This window comes from Propithecus coquereli, unplaced genomic scaffold (assembly GCF_000956105.1).
Source record: "Propithecus coquereli isolate 6110/MARCELLA unplaced genomic scaffold, Pcoq_1.0 Scaffold950, whole genome shotgun sequence".
Classification (NCBI taxonomy): domain Eukaryota; kingdom Metazoa; phylum Chordata; class Mammalia; order Primates; family Indriidae; genus Propithecus; species Propithecus coquereli.
Window position 1 is genome coordinate 366,003 of NW_012155841.1, and position 22,263 is coordinate 388,265.

General features: G+C 66.7%; 1 protein-coding gene across 1 annotated transcript; it reads left to right on the top strand.

Moving 5' to 3' along the window:
* Positions 1-1,673: 1,673 nt before the first annotated feature.
* LOC105827029 (metastasis-associated protein MTA1-like) lies at positions 1,674-21,759 on the top strand (the record flags this gene model as incomplete). Its single annotated transcript, XM_012665058.1, has 17 exons — positions 1,674-1,732; positions 2,005-2,138; positions 2,582-2,649; positions 5,746-5,839; positions 9,162-9,212; positions 9,777-9,903; positions 9,979-10,042; positions 12,436-12,553; positions 16,642-16,744; positions 17,378-17,477; positions 17,773-17,961; positions 20,002-20,076; positions 20,246-20,304; positions 20,671-20,786; positions 21,084-21,235; positions 21,336-21,525; positions 21,670-21,759. Coding segments are annotated over exons 1-17 (1,789 nt in total), but the record flags the coding sequence as incomplete, so codon positions are not given.
* Positions 21,760-22,263: the final 504 nt, after the last annotated feature.

Here is a 22,263-nt window from a genome sequence, read left to right on the forward strand (position 1 = left end):
CAGGTCCGTCACGGCGGCCGAGATGCGCGACCCGTTCCGAGGGTGCTGGGTTCGGGGTGCTGACGCTCTGTGGGGACTCGCCTGTGCGTTGGCGCGGTGTCCCGTGCTGTCTTTGCCTGGTGCGGCGTCGGCCTGGCGCTGGCCTCGCCGTGAGTCGGATAGTGTTTCCGCGTCTGTTTTCGGAGGAGCCGGTGTGGGGACGGTGTTGATTTTTCTGTAGCCGTTTGATAGAATTCACCAGCAAAGCCATCTGGGTCTGGAGCTTTTGCTGTTGAAATTCAGTTTCTTCGGCGTGTACAAGGCCTATTCTCCTGAGTGAGCTTTGGTAGTTTCTGTCTTTCCATGGATCGGTCCGTTTTGTCTGAGGTGTGGGGTCACTGGCTTGAGCTCTCGGAGGCCTCGTGCCCGGGGCTCTCCAGCGCCGCCCCAGTCCCCACGCCGGCTGTCGGTGCCGCCTGCATTTGCTCTGTCAGTCTGCCTGTAGATTTATCAATCGATCTTATGAATAATCAGATTTTGGTTCCTTTGATTTTCATTTCTGCGTTATTTTTCTGTTTTCACATTGATTTTTGCTCTTTATTTATTTTTTAAAGTAATTAATTTTTTTAGAGAGAGGGTCTCACTCTGTTGCCCAGACTGGAGTGCAGTGGCACAATCACAGCCCACTGCAGCCTCGAACTCCTGGGCTCAGACGATCCTCCCACCTCAGCCTCCCAAGTAGCTGGGACTACAGCTGTGCACCACCACGCCTGGCTAATTTGTTTTTCTTTTTATTTTTTTTTTAAGAGATGGGATCTTGCTATGTGCCCTGGTCTCAAACTCCTGGCCTCTAGCGACCAGGTGTGAGCCACCACACCAGCCTGATTTTTGCTCGTTATTATTTACTGACTTCTTGCTCTGTTTATTTGTCCATTTATTAAAGCATAATTTACATTCAGTACAGCTCACGCCTTTTAAGTACACAGTTCTGTGGATTTTGGCGAAATTATAATATACAGTTGCATTGCTGCCACCACAATCGTGACACAGAGCAGTTCGCCCCCCTCGTCCCCCAGACCGCCGCACAGCCGCGCCCCTTCCGCACTGTGGCTGTCCTGTGCGAGCAGTTCGCACGTGGCCCGGCTGCCTTCCCAGGAGGCACCTTCGAGCGCTGCCGCGGCGTGTGGTTGCTGCGGCGTGTGGTTGCCGCAGCGTGTGGTTGCCGGGGCTTCACTCCTGGTCGCTGTCGAGGACTCTTCCACGAAATGGATGGACCCCCCCAGATTGAGTGGGGGCTCGTCTGTTCCCTGATACAGGGACATTTGGTTTCTTCCCAGTTTTTGGCAAGTTTAAGTAATTATTTCAGGTTTAATTTGCTCTTTATCTAGTTCCTTGGAGTAAAAGCTTAGAGTATCGATTTGAGACCTTTTGTTCTAAAAATAGCTTCATTGAGAGACCCACATGTGATAGAATTCACCTGTTTTGTGTGTGCAGTTCAGCGGGTGTTAGTATTTTCACGGAGTTGGACAAGCTGGGCCAGGGTCGAAGTCCAGGTCATTTCCATCAGCCTGGAAAGAAACCTCGCGCCGCCGCCGCCGCCGCTCCCCGCAGACCTCCCTCCCCGTCAGGTGTGCCCTGCTGCCCGCGGCCCTCTGAGTGCTGCGGCTGTGTCCCTGTGGGGTTTTAATGTCACCATGGCACTGTGTGGCGGCCCAGCCCTGTCTGATCTAGCCGTGTTGTCGGGGCAGCCCAGGTGAGCCGAGGGAGCAGTGTGCATAGGTGTGTATTGCATGTGTGTGCTCAGCCTGGTACGCGCTTGCAGGTGCGCCCTCACAGGTGCGTCCTCGTGGGGCACGTCTGCAGGTGCGTCAACAGGAGGGAGGTGCTCTCAGGCTCTTCCGCAAGGTCCCAGCAGTGCAGACTGGGCCTCTGTCTGGACAGACGGGGGCTGGGCTCTCTGGCGCTGTGCGGCTGAAGTTGGCGAGGTCTGCGCCCATTGCGGGCATTTGGGCCGATTCCTGCCAGTGACCTTCTTGGTCAGCCCCTGTCTGCAGAGCGGGCACAGGTCAGGGTGGTGAGGGTGTCCGCCCCGGCCTGGACTTCCCCGGGCCCTCAGGGTGACCTTTTGGCCTCTGGAAAATTCGGCAGCTCTCTGTCTGGTGAGGAGGCCGGAGCTGTGCGGTTTCGTCACTGAGGGAAGAGTTGTATTCACCTGACGGCCAGTCTCGGGGAACCCTGCAGGGTCACCATGGTACCCTCGGGCGCCTGGTGTCCCCGAGCTCTGATGAGGGTGACCCTGTAACTGCTACAGTGACGCTGCCCCGTCTCTGCGCCGGCCGCTTTCTGTCAGTTGCTGTTCTTGTTGCTGGAGGGGGCCGGGGGCTACGTGGCTGGCGGCAGCCTGTTGGGGGGTCTCCCCAGGCTCCAGCAGCCCTGCCCGGTGGGTTTTGGGCTCATACCCTCTGGTGTGGGGGCTTCGCCTGCCCCACACCCTCCGCTCCCTGCCCCGAGGGTGCGGGCCGAGGCCTGGCCTGGCGGCGGGAGGCGGGCTGTGGAGGGGTCGGGTTGCAGGGCCACAGGCTGACGCTTTCTCTGTTTGCAGACTACGTCTACTTCGAGAACTCCTCCAGCAACCCGTACCTGATCCGCAGGATTGAGGAGCTCAACAAGGTAGCGTGCCGCCCCGGCAGCCTGCCCGTCGCCGCAGCAGGGCGGGGTGCGTGGTGTCGTCACTGAGGGAGGCGCTGAATTCACCCGACACCCGTTCCTGGGGGACCCCCAGGGGTCACCGTGGCAGCCTGTGGGCTCCTGGTGTTGTCTCTGTCCCCGAGCCCTGACAGGTTGCCACGTGGGACGAAACCAAGGCCCTGCGCCCCGCCCCAGGGTGGGTGGCCTCGGCTTCGGGGCTGGCCTTGGGCGGCCGCTGCCTGCTGAGGCCTCAGCGACTCGGCCGCCGTGCCACTGCCTGGGCCGGGGGTCGAGCGCAGCCTGTCTCCCGTGGCACTGGGCAGCCTTGCACTGCAAGCCACGCCTGCTGTGGGTCCCTGGCGGGCTTCTCGCTGGCCAGGGCTGTCGCGCCTGTGAGCTGGGGCTGGGGCGCAGCACAGGTGGACGCGTGTGTTCCCGGCCTGGCCCCTCCAATCTCTGCTCTGCCCCTGCCTCTCCCGGGGGCTGGGAAGCGGGGGCGGAGGCAGGCCCGTCGCCCACTGTGGACACAGGCCCAGCAGAGCATGGGGTTGCGGTGCTGGGTGTTCACAGGGTCCCCGTGCACCCCAGAGGCTGTGCCTGCCGGCAGCCCCCTCACCATCTCCAGCTGCCGGCGCCACTCGTGTGGCCTGGGGTGACCTCGGTCTGCCTGCGAGACGCTGCTCCCTGGCCCCCGGGCCTGGTGGCAGCAGTGACATGGGAGCCCTGGGGTCCGATGGGGCACGGTGAGGCAGGTCGGGGTGCTGCCTCGGGCTGGCCACGGCCCAGCCTGGCCCTGGGCCCTGTTGCCGGACTGTGGGGCTCCTCGGCCGGGGCCTGGCACCAGGACAGCCGGCCCCAGCTGTGCTCACCCGGAGCCTTTCTCCACAGCTTTGGCCACCAGCTCGGGGACGAGGAGAGTGGGGCGGGGTGCCTAGCCCACGGCTCTCCTGTGGGGCCACCCACCCCTTGCATTCAAGCTTCTCACTCCCAGGAAGGCATCGAGAGCTTCTCTGTGGCAGCCAGAGCCCTGGCACCCCGCAGAACACAGGCCCCCCACGGCGTCGCCTGGCGTGGAAGTTGTGCACCCAGCTTTCCAGCTGTCGGGAAGCTCCCGCGGCCAGGAATCACGAAATGTCCAGGGAGGGCTGTCACGCGAGGGTGGAGCTGGGGCGAGAAGGAGCTGGCCAGGGAGCAGGAGGGAACCGCAGGATGCCACTGACGGCCCCAGGGCAGGGGCGGTGCGCCCGAAACGGCAGGGCGAGCGGAAGGAGGTGGAGAGTGGAACGAGAGGACCAGGCGGCGAAGTCGAAGGTGCTCTCGGAAAGCAGACGGAAAATGCAACATCCTAGAACTGAGAGAAGTGGCTCCTCAAGGCACATTTTTAAATTTAGAGCACGGGTGGTGAATGTCCCTGGAGAAAAAGCAGGTCGCGTGGCAAGGCCTGGGGCTCCCACTGGACGTGCCTTTTCAGTGGCCCCGTCTCAGGGCAGAAGGCTAGACGCGGCCGGCCCAGCTCGCCCGCCACCCTCGGAAGGACGATGAGGTTCGGCACCTTTCCGGGAGGGTCGTGGCGGCTGTCCTGGGAGGGAGGGCCAGGGCGTCCGGAACGCGCAGGAGGACGGCAGCCGCGGAGGCAGCGGGGGCCGCGTGCCGTCTCCCGCTCTCGAGGAGCTCCGCTGCCCGGCGCTGGGGAGAATGGCGGCAGCGGTTGTTGACCTCGGGCAGCAGCCACACGGGCAGCAGAGGAAGGACGTGGCAGCGTCAGCCCTGCCACCTCTGCCTCGTCCACGGTAGCGACACGAGCACCGGAGTGACTCGGTCGCGGTCAGGGCACCATGTGTGGAGCCGACAGGCCCTGTCTGCAGGGACGGTGGAAGCAGTCGGCCTGCCGTGCAGAAACCGGAAATCTGTGAACAGCCACGTGGCTGCCCCCGGCGGGCAGCTGTTGCTGTGTGTCGCTGCGTCTCCTGGCCCGCCGTGACGCTCCAGACCCGACGGGCATCACTGGGACGTCGTCTGCATTTAAGAATCAATGCTTTCTAACCCCATTATGGTGCGGCATGTCCGGGGGCCCCAGGAGCACCCTGAGCAGCGGCATAAAGGAAGTGGCCTGGGGTCGTGGCTCGGAGCGTGGCACCCACACTCCTGTACCCGGTGATCCAGCGTGGAGCTGCATGGGAGGGAGGAGCCCCGAGCGCGGCGAGGCGGGGCCGGCCCTGCCTGGTCTGGGCTGGCCGTGACCAGGCCCCTTGCTTGCCGCTACGATGGTAGCGCGCCGAGCAGCCCCACGACGACGAGACTGCAGCATGCACGGTCCTCGCCGCGCTGAGATTTGTATGAGCTCCAGCGGGTTCTGTGGCCGCCTCTCACTCCGTCCCGACACGCGGACGTTTCAGCTCAGCGGCTGGGAGCGTCCACGGCATTGCGGTTCGAGCACATGCAGTTTGGGCCCCAGGTCCCACCTGGCTCTTCTCTGTGTTTGATGTGGATCTGAGCCGAAGCCTGCACCCGTGGCTGCCCTCCGCGCGCTCACCTCCGGGTGCAGAGGGGCGGGGTCGCCTCCGCCACCCAGGGCCAAGGGCAGAGCTGGACCTGGCTAAGCTCCACGGTCAGAGAGCGGTCCCCAGGACTGGCGCAGAGCAGGCAGGGCCTGGGCAGGAGGGGACCCTGTGGCCCCGGCCAGGGTGGCGCCTGCGGTGCCCGGAGGAGCTGGCCAAGGCCGTGCCAGCTTGGCGGGGCCTTTTCCTAGTGGGGACACCTTCTCCAGGGTTCTCAGGTGGTGCCCAGAAGGACCAAGGGTTGAGAGGAGAGGGAGGGTCAAGATGCGGGTTGAGGTCCCGTGTATGTCCCCTCCGTGGGGTCGTGTCAGCCCTCTCCCCCAGGGCTTTGCCGTGCTCTGGGACTGGCTTCCTTTGTGGCGTGCCTGTCGCTGGAGTCCCCAGAGGGAGACGTGGTCACTCCCGAGGTCTTCAGACGGGGCTGGGGCTGTGGACGGCCGGGTCCCGTGTGGAGCCCCGTCTGGGTGCTGCGTGAGCCCGCGTGGCGGCGTTGCTCAAGGCCTGTGCCTTACCGTTACAGACGGCCAACGGGAACGTGGAGGCCAAGGTGGTGTGCTTCTACCGGCGGCGGGACATCTCCAGCACCCTCATCGCCCTGGCGGACAAGCACGCAAGTGAGTCTCGGCTGTGCCCAGCGACCTCCTGGCGGGGAGGGTGGGTGTGCGGGGCTGGGCGGGTCCTGCCGTCCCCAGGGCTCGCTCTCGGGGGTCCTGGCCTCACTGGGCCGCCTTCCGCCTGCCTGCTGCATCCTCTTCTCCACAGCCGCTGCGGGTCTGTGCACCTGCAGGAATCTGTGTGCAGGGCCCGTGCAGGGCTCTGGCCTCCTTTCCCCACGGGCCGGGGTTGATGGAATCTGTCTGCCGCGTCCCTTGGGGTCTGAACAGCCCCTCCGGAAAAAGTGGGTCTGCCTCTCACCGACATCCTGCGTGTGCTTGTCACGGGGCTGGCTGGGTGTAGGTTGTTGGTAGAAGGTTCTTGTTTGTCTTTTATGATTACTTGGAGGCTTTTCAGATCTGGCTGGACCACCCCGCAGATGTGTCAGGTTTGGGGTGGCGCTGGCCCAGGCCTGGACCTGCAGCTGCTGTGCTCGTCTTTATCTTACGGAGAAGTTTCCGTTGGCATTCAGAGTAGCATTTTCAGAAAACAGTCCCTGTCTGCCTCCTCTTTACAATTCAAACCTGAGCCTGCCTCGGAGGGGCTCGCAGGGGCTCGCAGGGGCGTGGAGCTCCCGGACGCGTGGAAGCGCGCCCTCGCCATTGTGGGTGGGCCCGGCTTACTCTGGCGCAGGCGCCCACAGACCGGTGAAGTCCCCCACGTGGCAGACGAGTCACGGAGCTACTGGGACTGCCTGGCCCCGGGGCGGCTGCTGGCGTGGGAGCCGCATGGGCAGAGGCGCCGGGCAGGCCCTGACCAGCGCTGCCGGGCACGCTGGCGCCACGGCGCAGCCACACTCGGTCCCTCCTGCCGAAGGGCTCCTCGGGTGCTGGGGGAGGCAGGCAGGTGGGAAGTCACTGGCTGCCACTTGTGCCCAGTTGCCCAGGTGGGAGCCCCCAGCCCAGCGAGGCCCCTGGGCCTGACCGGGAACATCCCTTTTCTCTTCCTGACTTTGTCAGGAGTCATCCCTGGTGTCTCCCTGTCACCGGTGGGCTGCAGCCCCAGCTCCTAGTGGGTAGAGGTCCAGGGCCCCCACAGCGGTGGCGGAAGGACCACGGGTGGAAGGCCCTGGCACTGTTTGCCCGCCCCAGGTGCTATGTGGCGAGAGCAGGACGGCATCCAGGCCACCTCCTCTCTGCTGTGGGGGCGTCAGGGACGGGCTGCGGTGTCCCCCACCCTGCCTCGCGGGGGCTCCCTGCTGACCCCCAGGCTCCGTTAGCTTCCGCTGGGAGTTGGGGCCCAGGTGGTTGCTGTGGGTGGGTGGGAGGGTGTGGGCGCACCTCCCCTCCCCCCTCGCACGGCCGGGACCTTGTTCTCAGTACCCCGGGGGTCAGTGCAGCCGGGCTGGGCGTGCAGGCCCTGGGCCCGGGTGGGGTGAGCCCTGTGCAGCCCACAGACTGTGGGGCGTGGGGCTGGCCCAAAGGGAGCAGTCAGCTGGCCACAGCCTGCCCGGCTTCGTGGGACAGTCGGACCCTGATTATCTGCCCAGAGGAGGGATTGTTGGAGCTGGGCACACCCCTGTGCCCTCCAGCCCCAAAGCTGCAGCCTCCAGGTGCCAAGGAAAAGAGCGGGGGGTCTCGGGGTCCACAAGCAGCATGTTTCAGAGGGGTTGTGGGGGCTCAGCATGGGCCCTGCAGGTGCCGGGCACGTCTGCGGCAAGGTTGGCTCCAACGCCACATCGGGGGCCGTTCTGTCCTGTCCCTGGGGTGCGGCGGGGGCTGCTGGCTGGGTGGCCCAGGGAAGCTGGTGTCACCATGCAGCGGGCGTGTCCACGAGTAGCCCAGAGTGACTGCGGTCACTTAGGCTCTGCCGTCAGGCGTGCCGGAGCACGGCCGTGACCGAGAGGGCTCCGGGAGGGAACTCCAGCGTGACGCGATGGCGGGTGTCAGAGGCGCGGGCTTCCCGGAAGGGCCTCCTTGGAACTGGCGGCAGAGGGCGGCACCCCAGCCCACGCCGCGGCCCCAAAGGGGCCTGGCAGAGCTGCCCTGGGCTCCACTCCCTGGACAGCTGTCCTGGCAGCCCCTCTGCAGGGGCTGCTGTGAACTGAGAGGCGAGCTGCAGGGAGAGGCACCGTGGGTGACAGGGTCCGCCACCCCTGGAGGGCTCAGGCCTGGCCCGGCCGTCTTGCGGGGACCTCTGCAGCGGCTGCGTCCCTCGGGCTGTCTCTCCGTCGTGCGTCTCCTGTTCCTCTGGGAGCTCACCGCAGCCGGGGCGAGGGCCTGGCTCCCCGCAGGGCCCCACGCTGGGGAGAGGTGTAAGGACACCCGGGAGGCCGGACGCCCCAGGCTGCGCGGCAGCCCCCGCAGCACAGAAGCTCTTCCCTGGATGACTACTTGGGGGGAGGCTGTGGCCCGGCCCCACAGGGCCGTCCTCCTGGGGGTCGGAATGACAGGCAGAGGTGACCGCCCCCTGGCACCCTCAGGGCGCAGCGTGGGGGTTCGGGAGCTGGCGGTGGGTGGGCACAGCCTGCCCTGGCCCTGAGCTGTTCCCAGGGCCCGCGAGGGGCTTTGGAGCGTGAGGGGTGAGGGACAGCCCCCCCCTGCCCCGCTGTCCCTGCCCCTGTTGAGGGGTCTCCTGGGGGCTCTGGGCCGTGATAGGCTACACCCCAGAGCCCTGTGCTTGGGCCCCTTCTCACCGCTGCTATCAGACTGCCGGCAAGGTGGGGGCTCTCGGAGCCACCGTGGGCCTCTGTCCAGGCTGGGGAAGGACCGAGCCCTGGGCGGCCCCGCCCTGCTCCGCGGATGGGGAGCTTGCAGGGCAGGTGTGCAGGTCCCGGGGCCCAGCGGGCGCCACAGCACCCTGGCCTCAGTCTAAGCTATGGGCGTCGCCCCCCCACCAGGTGCCAGGACTTCCGGCACCCACCACCTGGGGGCAGCAGAGAGTGGCCGGTGGTGGGCGGGACCGGGGCTGGCGGTGTCCCACTGGTGGCTGGTGCTGGGCATGGTGGGGACAGTGGGGACCCCACTCCACACTCCACTTCCGAGGCCTGGGATAGGGCGGGGGCATTTGGTTCTTGAGCACAGACCGGGGGCAGCCGAGGAGGGTCTGGCTCCTGACCAAGGAGAGGGGGCAGCGGTGGTCAGCTGGGCGGGCCGGCCTTGGAGGCCAGGTCCTCGGGCTCTGCCCTCAGAGGCGTGGCACCGAGGTGGGTGGCAGGAGGCCTGTGGCCCCCGTGTGTGCCGAGCCCCTGGCCATGCAGCCCTCGGTCCGGGCCCTGGGCAGGGAGCAGGCTGCTGGCGCTGGCGCTAACCCTGCCGTGTGGGCGCTCTGTCTGTTATATAGCCCTGTCAGTCTGCTATAAAGCCGGACCAGGGGCCGACAACGGCGAGGAAGGTAAGGCGCCCTCCTGTCTGTCCCTGGGCCAGGCGGTCCGGACGGGCTGCCTGCATGCCCACTCCCTGCGTCCCTGCGCCTGGTCCCCAGGGGCATCCTACTGGCGCAGGGAGGTCTGCGGTGGGCTATGCGGGCATCTGGCCTTGGGGCCTGGGGGACGGGGCCCGTGCACAGAGGGTGTCTGCTCCTTCCTCCCCGGTCCTGGGCGTGTGGTAGCTGCTGCCTCGGTTTCCCTTCTTTCTCTCTTGCCTGCTGCTTCCAAGGCCTGCCCTGGACACTGTCCTCCCTTCTCTTCCTGTCCTGACGCCCATGGGGTCCCGGGCCTTCAGGGTGCCTGGGCATGAAGGCACGTCGGTGCCCGAGCATCTGCAGGGCCCGGCCAAGGATGCGCTTGGCTACCACGGGGCGGGGCAGCGGCAGGGAGCCAGGTGGCGGGGAGTGAGCGGCCTGGGCCCCGCACGGGGTGGGTGCCGGTGGGCAGGGGCGGGGCTGGCATGCTGGGCCTCAGTCCGGGGGCCGTGCGTCTGCAGGGCCCTGCTGACCTAGGGCCTCTTTGTCCTTCAGGGGAGATCGAAGAGGAAATGGAGAACCCGGAAATGGTGGACCTGCCCGAGAAGCTCAAGCACCAGCTGCGGCACCGGGAGCTGTTCCTGTCCCGGCAGCTGGAGTCCCTGCCCGCCACCCACATCAGGTAGCCCGGGGCTCCCCGCCCAGCGCCCCGCCGGGCGGCCTTCTCCCCTCCAGCCTGCTGGTCCTTCTCTTCCAGGGGCAAGTGCAGCGTCACTCTGCTCAACGAGACTGAGTCGCTCAAGTCCTACCTGGAGCGGGAGGTGAGGCTCAGCCCGGCCTGGGCTCTGCGGCCCGTCTGAGGGGAAGCGGGGTGGGCGTCCCGACGGCCGCTGCCAAGCGTGCTTGTGTGTGTGCCCCCCGCCCGAGTCTAGACTCTAAGGATCGTGGGCTCCCTCAGTGCCCACTGCCTGCCCTGGGGGCCGCTTGCCCCTGGACGACCGGCGGGGGAGGGTGGGCAGGGGGAGGGGTGCGGGGGCCACCTGGGTCCCTGCAGGAGGCTCGGCCGGGCTCCCCTGAGCAGCAGATGGAGTCCCAGGTGGCCACTTCTGTCCATGGCCCACGGGGCCCCCAGGGCTGCCCTGTACACTGTAGGGTGCTGCCCGCCACATGCCCTCCCCAAGTTGTGGCAACCGAAAACGTCTCCAGACGATGCCACGTGCCTCCAGGGAGCAGGATCGCCCCAGGCAAGGGTGCGGTGCGTGAGAAGTGGCTGGAGGGAAGGTGGGTTTTGGGACCAGGTAGGTCAGAAGCATCTGGAGCAGTCAGTTACGTAGAGGACTTGTCACGGTTTTACGGAAAGACCTGGGGCCAGGCGGGGGCTGGAACCTTGTGGCCTGAGCCCCCCGTGCACGTCTAGGGAGCCGGCGCTCCTCCCTCTCTGCCTTGGCCGGGCCACGGGTGTCCCCGGCTCAGCCCCACACCCTTGTCCGACCCCGAGGGGACGATGAGCTCGCTCCTGCCTCGCAGCCTGAAGCAGGCGGACGGGCGTGGGAAGCGCAGTCCAGCGAGGGCCAAGCTCCGGTCGGGAGCCAGGGCGGCCTGGTGAGACAGCCTATTGCGAGGAGCAGGCAGGTGCGGCCCCGGCGGGGTGCAGGGGGGCTGTGCTGCCTGCCTGGCACACGGACGCAGCAGGGCTGAGGCAGGCCCTGCTTCCCAGGAGGCCGGGGAGTTCCCACCAGGGCATGAGGTTTGCCGTCTGCCGGTCAGGCAGAGCCACAGAGAAGGCCGCGCTTCCTGTGGGCAGAGGCGATGTGAGCAGAGAGGCCGGTCCGCAGTGCAGATGTGGGCGCGAGGCCGTCGGCGCCGCATGTTCCCCGCTGGAGGCGGCCGGCGGACACTTGCTGGGGACGGTGCTCGTCTGCAGGCGGCCTGAGCAGTCTTCGCTGCTCACCTCCCACTTGGCGGTTCTTACGTGACGCAGGGTGCGGGGCGACCTGACACCCTCCCGGCGCTCGATGTGGCCTTTCCCACTCTCTCGGCCCACTGCGGACAGCCCCCAGCGGGAATGGAATTTAGCGGGCCGGGTGAGAGCACGAAGGGCCTAGCGGGAACAGACGCCGTTGGCCGGGGTCCTGCGTCTGTTTGGTCCTGCCAGACACACTCCCAGGACAGGAAAACCAAGTCAGCAGCAGCAACACACGGTAGAACCAGACCCACCCGGCCGCAGCCCACGCGCCATCCACGTGAAACAGACCGCGTGGCTTTTACCAATCTAAAGACGCGGCGGCAGAGTGAAAACGTGACGGGGGAACCTGGCAGAGAACCGGGTCCTGCGGGTGCCCAGGCCGAGGCTCGCCCTGGACGGCCCGTCCTTCCCGGGCAGGGCGAGGCACCCGCGGCTGTGCTCACGCCGTGACGCGCGGCGTTTCGGGGGCGGCTGTCAGAGCAGGGCAGGGGACGCGGGGCGACGGCTGGGGAAACCGAAAATGCGTCGGGAGATGAAGTGGGAGCAGGAGGGTGAGCCGCCACCCTGTCGCCGGAGCTCACGCGGCTAGGACTCCAGGACGGCCAAAGATCACGAAAACCAGCTCTCCGCGGTTTCCCGGGAGCCGGGCGTGGAGGGCGGGAAGGGCCCAGTCACACAAGTTCCACCGGAGGCCCGGTGGCCGTGAAAGACGGTCGTGGTCAGGAGGGCCACGCCCACTGTCCCCATCAGCTGCTCCGTGGCGTTGCCTCCAGAACATTCTGTAACCATCCACGTGTTGACGTGTCCCGTGACACATCCAGGCGCCCAGGGCTGTGCCGAGAATGTGTCAGATTTGTGCCGCGGCGCCTCATAGTTTTCCTTGCTCTTAAATGCGTTTTTATAAATTAAATTTCCGTCGTTCTGCCAGTAGGAAAGCCGTGTGTGTGTGTGTGTGTGTGTCAGGGACACCGGCCAACCCTGGCAAAGTCTCGCGGGGTCTGACCGTCCGTCGGCTCCTTGAGGTTTCCGGGAGTCCTTTCCAGTAACACGGGGGTCTTTCCTCCCTCTCGGCCTTTGTATCTCTCTTCTCCTGTTGCCGCCGCAGCCTCCGCCACGCATCGTGGGCAGGGGCCCGAGACCCCGACTATGGGCGTCTTTCCCCAGGCCCCTCCCTCCTGCCCCAGGACTTGGCTCCCCACGGCCCCCGAGGGCGCGTGCTGACGCCTCTGTCTCGTGTGGTGTTTCCAGGATTTCTTCTTCTACTCTCTCGTCTACGACCCGCAGCAGAAAACCCTCCTGGCGGATAAAGGAGAGATCCGAGTAGGAAACCGGTACCAGGCGGACATCACCGACCTGCTGAAAGAAGGTAGGGCAGGCAGGGCCACGCCAAGGCGGCCGGGGCACTGGGTGTGCTGGCGAGGCAGCTGCGCCTGCGTCTCTGTGAGTGGGCGGCAGCCGTGCCCCTCACCGGGCCTCCCTCCGGCAGGCGTGGCCCAGGCTTGGGAAGTCGGGGTCCCGGGGAAGCCCCAGAGCCTTGGCGCAGAGCGTGCCGATCGGCCATCCCTGGCGTGTTGAGACTGTTGCTTTTCAGTACGTTGTGATGAGCTCTTGTCTCCAAAACGTTTCTTTGGAGGAAATTCCCTGGTGTTTCGTGGGTTTTGCCTGTGGGTGTCCGGCCCCCGGACCAGCCGGGAGTGAGGGGCAGGGCGCAGAGCACCATCCTCTCCGCCTGGCCGTCAGCAGCCTGGGGCGCCGTGGCGGGCTCACTTTGCCACGCTTTCTTCTCAGCCTGAACCCCAGCCCTCCTGACGGGCAGGCGCAGGGCCCGCAGCCCGCTGAGTGGCACCGGGAGGCAGGCCACTGGCCGTCCGCTCTGCCCGCGGGGATGCGGCAGGGACGCGGCATCTCATCTCGGCCTCGGCGCCGGTTACGTGCGTGAGCTGGGACTCCAGGTTCTCGCAGAGAGAAACCAAGTCTCGTCACTCGTGAGAGTCCCTTCTCCACATGGTGCCACCTCCGACTCGGGATGGCGTTGGGGTTGCCATCGACGGCGCCTCGCGTCTCCTCTCTCTGGTCGTACAAAGAGGGTGCATCGCCGAGCTTGCCGAGGCCAGAGCCTTCCTCCCGCACCGGCGGGTTCCGGGGCACCTGGGCTCGCCCCTCTGGGCAGGCGTACTGGCGGGGTCAGCGTCCTTGGTCTGTTTTTGGACCCTTGAGCCAAAACCAGGCTCAGCTGTGAACAGAGGAACCTGTGCGGTGCCCGCGCTCCCGCCGAGTATTAACAGCTGCGCGGCCCAGGTCCTCACTGCCACGGCTGCCACGGCTCTGCCCTGGCCCCGGGACCCTGGCCCTGAGGCCTGTGTGTCCCCTCCTCCCTTGCAGCAGACGCCACCTGCTGAGCTCTCGGCCCGTCTCCGTACTTCCCGTCGCCCCCACGGCTGTGTCACCACGTGGTGTTAGAATATACTGAGCCTTTAACCAGGGCTCCCGTGGGGTTCGGCACACAGCTGGCGCACTGGGGTCGCCGTGGCCCTCCCGGGGGGTCCTGGCCTTGTTCTGCACCCTCTTGGGGTTGGGTGTGCTGGTCTCTGCAGACCGACCACCAGTTCCCGCCGTGGCGTATGGAAACTCCTGGGCTCCGTCCAAACGTGCAGCTGGGTTTGGCTTCTCCCTTCCGTCTCCCTGGGACGTCCTTGGGGTGAGCTCTGGGCCCTGGAGCTGGGCTGCCCTGCCGGCTGCCCGGCCTCAGGGGCCTCCGTCTCCGGTGTGGACAGCAGTGGGGACAGCACCTCTGTTATCAGCGGGCCAGCACCGGCCGGGGCGCCCCCTGGGTCTTTGGGGCTCCCCCTCTCTCCCTGGTTCGCTCCTCGGGGGTCAGCGCGTCCCGATGGGCTCCTAGAAGGCCACCGTGCTGCGTCCCCTCGGTCACGTCAGGGCTTCGTGCCCGCGTGCACAGAAACCTCAGACCTGGCCTCCCTCCTCTCTTCTCCTTCCTGGACTCTGACCAGAAGTGGCGCCCTCGGGTGCTCTCTCCTTCCCGCCGCGAGCTCTTCGCCTCACACGCAGCTGCCTTTCTCGCGTCACCGCCTGGCGTCTCGCGCCCTGTGTTTTCCTCTGAGCGCTGGCTGTGAGGGTCTGACCTGCCCGTCCGCAGCCGCCGCTCTCCCTTGGTGGCTGTGTCCTCGCTCTGCAGCGGGGCCCTGGCCTGCGTGTCCTTCGTCTCCCGCGGCCCCACCTGCTCCTCCTGCGTGTCTCGTTCCTCGGGCTGCCCTCCGGGTTTGGTTCCTGCCACTCAGGCAGAGAGGCGCCGAGTGGTGGGGGCTGGACGTGCTGAGCGGTAGGCTGGCCGCTGCGCCTGCCCCACATGCGGAGACCGCCCTCCCTGGCCGTCACTCCCGGGCGCGTCCTGGACACACTCGCTCCCTGTCACCAGAGCCGGGGTGGTCCCTTCCCGCCACGGTGGCACGTGCCCTGCACAGCGCCCTGGGGGCCATTGGCAGCGTCCTTGCGAGGCTGAGAAGACCTGCTCCGAGGCGCCAGCGACCGGGCTCGTGACCTTAAAGATGCTGTGCGGTGAGGACACCCGAGTCCGCGGCCTGGAGCGGCGTCTGCCTTCCCGGCCCAGCCAAGGGGGCAGGGGCTGGTAGCCGAGACATCCCGTTGGAAGTAGCGCGGCCACAGCTGGGAAACCCACGTGAACTTTGATCACGGTGGGGACCAAAGAAACGGGTGGCCTGGAAGGGAAAGGACTTCACCTGGAGCTCTACCGGCTGGAGTCCGAGCGGGCAGGAGAACGAGCCTGCAGTTGGGGAAAGCCCCAGGTCTGGCTTGGAGAGCGGGGGCCGTGCAGGAGCAGCCCCGCCCCCTCCGCAGCCCTGCGCCACCCCGTGACCTCGCCATCTGGTGGGAGGCAGAGAGAGTCGTGTGGCTCCAGAGCCTTCCCCACCTCCCGTAATACATGACACGGAGCAGCAGCCTGTCTGCGGTGCGTGCGGCATTCCGAAGGGAACACCACTGTCCGAGCAGTGGTGAGAGGACAGGCTGCGGCGCTGAGGGCCGGCTCGGCTCCTGGCTCTGGGCCGGGCTGCCCGGCAGTTGCTGGGGCGGCATTGCGGCCCTCAGACCCCGGAACGCGAGCAGGAGTTGGACCCCAGCTTCCCCGGGGTGAGGCATCTCAGGGCATCATCCACACCAGGAAGGAGACCCACCCACGACGCTGGAAACCCCACTGAGGTCCTGCGGGTGCCACAGAAACAGGCCTCCCAGCTGCCCGGCTCCGCCCCGGCCCGTGGGCATCTGCAGCGCGGGGCCTCTCTCCCCCCAGAGCCTGGCCGAGCACTGCTTCCTGGAGGCCGCGAGGCCTGACCTCGCGTGCGGCTGAGGGCACCCGGCCCTCAGCAGGTCTGGAGCGGCTCCACGGAGAGGGACGATGTCTTCCTGGGGACGCTCAGCCCCGACCAGCCCCAGGAGCTCGCCATGTGCTCACGGAGGAAGCCCCAGTCGGGGGCCTGTCCCCGCCGAGGGCCAAAGGGGAGCTGATGGATCTTGGCGAGACGTGAAGCTCGATCCCTGCGCTGAATCATGGACGTGGCCTTGGCCGGGGGGTTGGACGGGGCGACCACAGGATCCTCCTCCGTGTTTTCCCCGGGAGTTGGGCCTGGCCGCGCTGAGGTTTGTCCTGGCACCGTGGTTTTGTTCTCTGTGAGCAAAGGTTGCCGCCCAGAAGGCCTAGCGGCTCTTGCCACCTGCAGACCACGGGCACGTCCCCATCACCCCAGCTCCCCACAGGTCGGGGACGGCCAGGCGGGCAGGTGACGCCCGACGACACCCAGACCCCAGCGCTGGCTTGTGCCCGGGGCCTCTCCTGGGGGGGCAGACGGCCAGAGGGGAGCCTTGGCATCAGAGGGTCCCTGTGAGCCAGCGTGCGCTCCGTGACGGGGGTCATGATGTGGGACGTGACACAGGACCTTTCCCTGGGGGCGGAAAAGGGCCCTCGGGCCTCTGTCACTTCTTATAGTGGCATGTCACTCTTTGGCATCTCAGAACAAAAAGCTTGATTAAAACCTTCAGGTGAGGCTTCCTGGCGCCTGCGGCCGCGGCCAACTGCAAAGCACGTGGGCCAGACCTGCCATCCTGACGCTGCCCTCCCCACACCACGGCCGCTCCCAGCCCTGGGCGGGCGACGCGCTTCCTCACTTGGGTGCTCAGCGTGCCCTGGAGCTCTGTGCCCGGCCGTGCGTGTGCACACGTGCCGTGCGAGTGCACACGTGCCGTGCGAGTGCACGCGTGAGCGCAAGCGTGCGTCCTAGCCTCCCTCTGGCCTTGACTTCACGACTGTCTCAGCCCGTCCCTGCCTCCGTCCCAGCAGCTCCCAGCCCCCCGGGTGGGAGGGGGGTGCAGCCCTCGCGCTGGGGCGCCACGGTGGGTCCCACGAGCCCACACGTCTGCCTGCAGGCGAGGAGGACGGCCGCGACCAGGCCAAGCTGGAGACCAAGGTGTGGGAGGCACACAACCCGCTCATCGACAAGCAGATCGACCAGTTCCTGGTGGTGGCCCGGTGAGTGCCGGGGCCAGGGATGGCCACAGCGCTGCCCGCCTCCCGGGGCAGGACCCCACCTGGGACCCCCGTCCCTGCTCCCTGCTCTCCTCACCCTGCAGTGGGCACTGGGGATGTGAAGCCCACAGGCCCACCCGGGACCCCGAGTTCCCAGAGAGGCTCAGGAGGGTCCGGCCCAGGTGCTTCCGCTTCCCCGAGGGTGGAGATGGCCCGCTGGGGGCTGCCGCCTGCGGGGCGGGGCTGCCCAGGCTGGCTGGAGACTGGGGCAGGGGCTGCGGGGCAGGAAGGAGGCAGCCCCGGAGCAGCCGTCGGGGAGGGCCCGGCTGCCTTTCCTGCAAGCAGCTCGGGAGGCAGAAAGAAGCCTGGGAGAGAACAGCGAGAGCTCGGGCTTCCTGACCCCGCAGCGGCTGCTCACTGCACACTCAGACGCAGGAGCTCCGGAACGTTCCTGAAGTCACACTGGGCCCTGTCCTGCACGCTCTGTGCCCCGGGACGAGGGAGCACATGGAGTTCTGAGCCTGCGAGGCTTTTCTCCGGTGCCCGTGGCCTCCCACCCCTCCCGAGCCCCCCGCGGCGCGAGCACTGCCCGCGTCCTGGCTGGCTCTAGCCGTCAACGCGTCTCTTTGTCCCCAGCTCTGTGGGCACCTTCGCTCGGGCCCTGGACTGCAGCAGCTCCGTCCGACAGCCCAGTCTGCACATGAGCGCCGCGGCCGCCTCCCGGGACATCACCCTGGTGAGTGGCTGCTGGGGGGCAGCGGTGCCTCCCCTTCCCTCCGCCAGGCCCATGCCCGCCCCCATGCAGGACCCTGGGGAGGTGGCTGTCCTGCCTGGACCCTGGCCTCTGCCGGTCTCCCGGACTCAGCCACGTGTACGAGGGCTGTGGGGAGTGGCGTGTTGCCAGGGACCTGGGCAGCCAGGGCTGTCACCTAGAGGCACTGAGGGAGTGGGGGCCTTGACCAGCTGCAGGAAAAGCCTCCTCGGGGGCTGGGGTGGCACTAACCACGGGCGCCCCTGCCGTGTCGCCGCAGTTCCACGCCATGGACACGCTTCACAGGAACATCTACGACATCTCCAAGGCCATCTCAGCCCTGGTGCCGCAGGGCGGGCCGGTGCTCTGCAGGGACGAGATGGAGGAGTGGTCTGCGTCAGAGGCCAACCTCTTCGAGGAAGCCCTGGAAAAATACGGGAAGGATTTCACAGACATTCAGCAAGATTTTGTGAGTGCCGTGGCAGGGTCACGGGAGGGGCTGGCTGTGTCTTACCTCCAGCTGGCTGAGGGTGTGGGGTCTGGGCCCCACTCTCTTCTTGGGGGGTCTGCCCTGCAGCCCCAAGCCCCACGTGGAGCTGTGTGTGCCCCCACAGCCCGCCCTGGCCTCCCCTCCCGTCCTGTCGTGTGGCTCAGCCACAGAGGCCACGGCATTTCTTGCCAGCTTCGTTAACGGCCACTGTGCGCTGAGCAGACAGGCGTGGGGCACGAGGGCCGTCTGCCGCTGCTGCCGTGGCGAGGACGAGGGTGGGGTCTCGCACACACTTGGCAGCCTCCTGTTGCCACTGTGGCCCCTGTCCTTGTCTTTGTTTTTTTAACTAAGCTGAGCTTACGCGTCCCTGTGTGTCCCTTGAAAGTTCCGGCCTAGCGAACCTACACCCCTCCCCCCCACCCCACCTCGGCTCCCGCTGAGATGCTTGTAAACTTGTTTGAAAGAAGAACATGCTCACCACCATGGCAAAGCCCGTCAGGCCACCCTCAGAGGAGCGTGGCCGTGTGCAGAGAGCCGGGCGACCTGTCCCTGGTCCTCTGAGGGGCCAGGGCAGAGCAGTGTTGCCGTCATGTGACCAGGGCATCGTCGAAATAATGACAGTCCAAGTCAGTGCAGCAGGGCCTGGGGGAGCAGCCAGAGCGCCGGAGATGGGAGCAAGGCCCAGCCTGGAGGGAGCATAGTGGACGGAAGTGGCCCAGGCCCGGCAGAGGGGCTGCCGGGGGGACCCACTGAGGCGCTCCGTCCAGGGGAAGCGTCTGCTGGGGGGGAAAGACGGCTTTCAGTGGGGTGTGCTGAGCCGAGGGGACAGGTGCCAGCCGGGGCGTTGGCCCAGCTCCTGGCCTGCGGCCTCTGTGAGGCGGGTACGTTTCTGACTTGGCTGAAAAGCTAAACGACAGGAGAAACCTCCTCAGACGAGAAATAAATAGAGCCCGAGGATAAGGGCTAGAAATGGCGCATCAGACTCCGGAACAGAGAATTCGAGGGCGGGCTGCAGCCGGCCGTGGCAGAGGAGATGCACCAGGGCTGAACCTGCACCGCCACCGCCAGATGGCGCGGCGGGGGACAGCAGCCCTGCGCAGCCAGAGGGAAGGGGCTGCGGGGCCACGTCCCAGCCAGCGCAATCTCGGCTCCTCCTCTCTGGCCGCCCAAGCGGAGCAAACACAAGAACCATCCGAATTCTGTGCTTAATGAGACAGGTCTCAGATGCTCCGTGCCACGGAACACACGTCGCTACGTTACGTAAGTCGGTAAATACCGGAGAAGCAGGCACTTTGCAGGTGGGATTCTCTCACCGTGACGTAGACTGGGGAAACTCAGGCCCCTAGAGATTGAACGACGACGTTCTGACAGTTCGCCGTGGAGCACGGGAACACAGCGGCAGACTCGGCGCGCAGTCGGGAAAGCACCGCGAACTCGGAAGACCTGGGGCTTCGGCAGCGGGCGCTTGCGTGCCTTGCGCAGAGAGAGCAGTGAGTTAGTGAGCGTTCCAGGAACGACAGAGGATGTGAGAAGGGAAGCCGCGAAGTTAAATGATTTCACCCAGAGGAGAAGTGCTCCGAGAGATCCGGAGTGAAGAGCAGGACAATACGCAGCTTCACGGGGTGGCTGGTGCGTGGCCGGGCACTCGGGAGCCGAGGCAGGAGGACGCCGGCGCCCGGGAGGTGGAGGCTGCAGTGAGCTGCGATGACGCCGCTGCACCCCAGCCTGGGCCACACAGCAAGACCCTGTCTCTATAAAAAAAGAACTTTTTAAATTAAAAACAAACAGAAGTGACTGCTGGAGTGCCAGGTGGGCAGTGCCACCGCAGCAGGACCCCACCCAGCCCCGGCCCTGTGGCAGCTCCTCTCCCTGCCTCGATCGCCCCCACCCTGCAGACAGGGCCCAGCGTGGTGCCCCCAGCACCCCCTCAGCCCTCCCGCCGCGCCCCGCCCTGCTCCCCGTCACCCGTCTGGGCGGCAGCCGCGTCCCTGCCCCACGTGACACGTGTTTCTCGCGCAGCTCCCGTGGAAGTCACTCACCAGCATCATCGAGTACTACTACATGTGGAAGACCACCGACAGATACGTGCAGCAGGTGGGCGCCGCCGCCCCGTGCTGGGTGTGCCCTGTCCTGCTGCGTGGCGCCCTCCGGGGCCGGGCCCTGGGACAGACGGGTGCAGGCCATGGTACGGGGGGGGGGGGTTCCTGAGCCCCAGTGGGCCCCACCTACTGACCTCTCTGCCAACCCTCTTTTTTGTCTTAAGAAACGCTTGAAGGCAGCCGAAGCAGAGAGCAAGCTGAAGCAAGTGTATATTCCCAACTAGTAAGTGTCCCTGGGGCCAGCAGGGGGCGGGGCGGGCTGGCTCCGAGGCTGGGGCGTCGGGCACCCTTCGTGGGGCTGTGTCTCAGTGCGTCCAAGGCCCCTGGCTGGTGGGGGCATCGGCACCCAGACGAGTGAGTCCAGCTGAGCTGGCCTGTGGGATTGGCTGGGGACCTGGACGCCACCCTGAGCCTCGGTGGGACCCAGCTCCAGGAACTTGGAGGGCGAAGGCCAGGCCCCCAGTGGGGCCGAGGGCTGCAGGGACAGCATCTGGACGGGGGGCCGCCCAGCAGAGCTGCACGCTGCGCACATGGGCCCTCCGGGTTTCCTGCCCTGTGACTCCCGCCTCCTGTCCTTTCCTGCTTTCAGTAACAAGCCAAATCCAAACCAGATCAGCGTCAACAATGTCAAGGCCGGCGTGGTGAACGGCACAGGGGCACCAGGCCAGAGCCCCGGGGCCGGCCGGGCCTGCGAGAGCTGTTACAGTAAGTGCCCTGGGCGGGCAGGGCGCTGGGACGCCCGGCCGCGTGCCGCGGTGCTCCGCGGTGTCCCCAAGGGTCCCGTCGGGCCCAGGCTGGGAGGGCCCTGCCGATGACGGGGCCGCGCCGGCAGTGGGGCGTGGTGGGGGAGCCTCTTGGGGTGTGCGGGGTGCCCCCGGGGCAGGGGACCAGGGACCCCCTCCTGCCCCGGGCCCGGCTGGGGGCGGCAGGGACGCTGTGGAACACTCTGACGTCGCTGGTTCTGCTTAAGAATCCGTCTATTTCCAACTTTGTTGTCCGTAGCCACACAGTCTTACCAGTGGTATTCTTGGGGTCCCCCTAACATGCAGTGTCGTCTCTGCGCATCTTGTTGGACATATTGGAAGAAATATGGTGGCTTGAAAATGCCAACCCGGTTAGATGGAGAGAGGCCAGGACCAAACCGCAATAACATGGTAAGCGGGCGGCGCCCGCCCCGCCTGCCGCGTGGGGGCCTCTCGGGTCCTCGGCCCCCGGTCATGGCGCTGTGTCGGGGCGGTGCGCCCCCTTTTGCAGAGTCCCCACGGCATCCCAGCCCGGAGCAGCGGGAGCCCCAAGTTCGCCATGAAGACGAGGCAGGCCTTCTACCTGCACACCACCAAGCTGACCAGGATCGCTCGGCGCCTGTGCCGCGAGATCCTGCGCCCGTGGCACGCCGCGCGGCACCCCTACACGCCCATCAACAGCGCAGCCATCAAGGCCGAGTGTGAGCGCCCGTCCCCGGGGCTGTCCCTGCAGGTGGAGGGGGGGGGCCACCTGGGGACCCGGCCAGGGCCCCGTCTGCTACCCCGGGGGTGAGAGCGCCAGGTCGGGAGTGGGCAGCGCCCTCACACCACGTGGCCCCTCGCAGGCACAGCCCGGCTGCCCGGAGCTTCCCAGAGCCCGCTGGTGCCGAGGCAGGCGGCGCGCAAGCCCCTGGACGCCGTGCTCCGGTACCTCGGTAAGCGGCCGGGCGGCTGCATGCTGGCGGTCACGCCTCCTCCGGGCAGGAGCCCCTGACAGCCGACCACAGGGCCCAGGCCGTGTCCCTGTCTCCTGCAGGGTCCAGCCTCCTCAAAGCAGGCCCAGTGGGCTCCCCTGCCTGCCTCTGTGCGGCTGCGGGTTTGGGCTGGGTGTACCCCCTGCCTATGAGGCCACCGGGCAGGGTGGTCGCCTGCTGCCTGCAGGGAGGCTCCCCTGAGCTGAGCCCCTCCACGACGGCAGCACTAGGCCTCGGGCCCGCGGCTGGGCGGGGCGCACACCTGGCAGCAGCCTCCGCAGCAGGGGTCTTCTTTCCTTTGAGGGTCTGGGGACACAAGAACCCCAGCTGGCACCCTGGGCCCAGCCAAGAGCAGTTTGTTCCAGGGGTTGGGCCAGACATTCGGGGTGGGGAGCCTGACCCATGGGATGGGCTCGGATGGGCTCGTGACATGGGGGTGACTTTCCTTCTGGGAAGAACATTCCA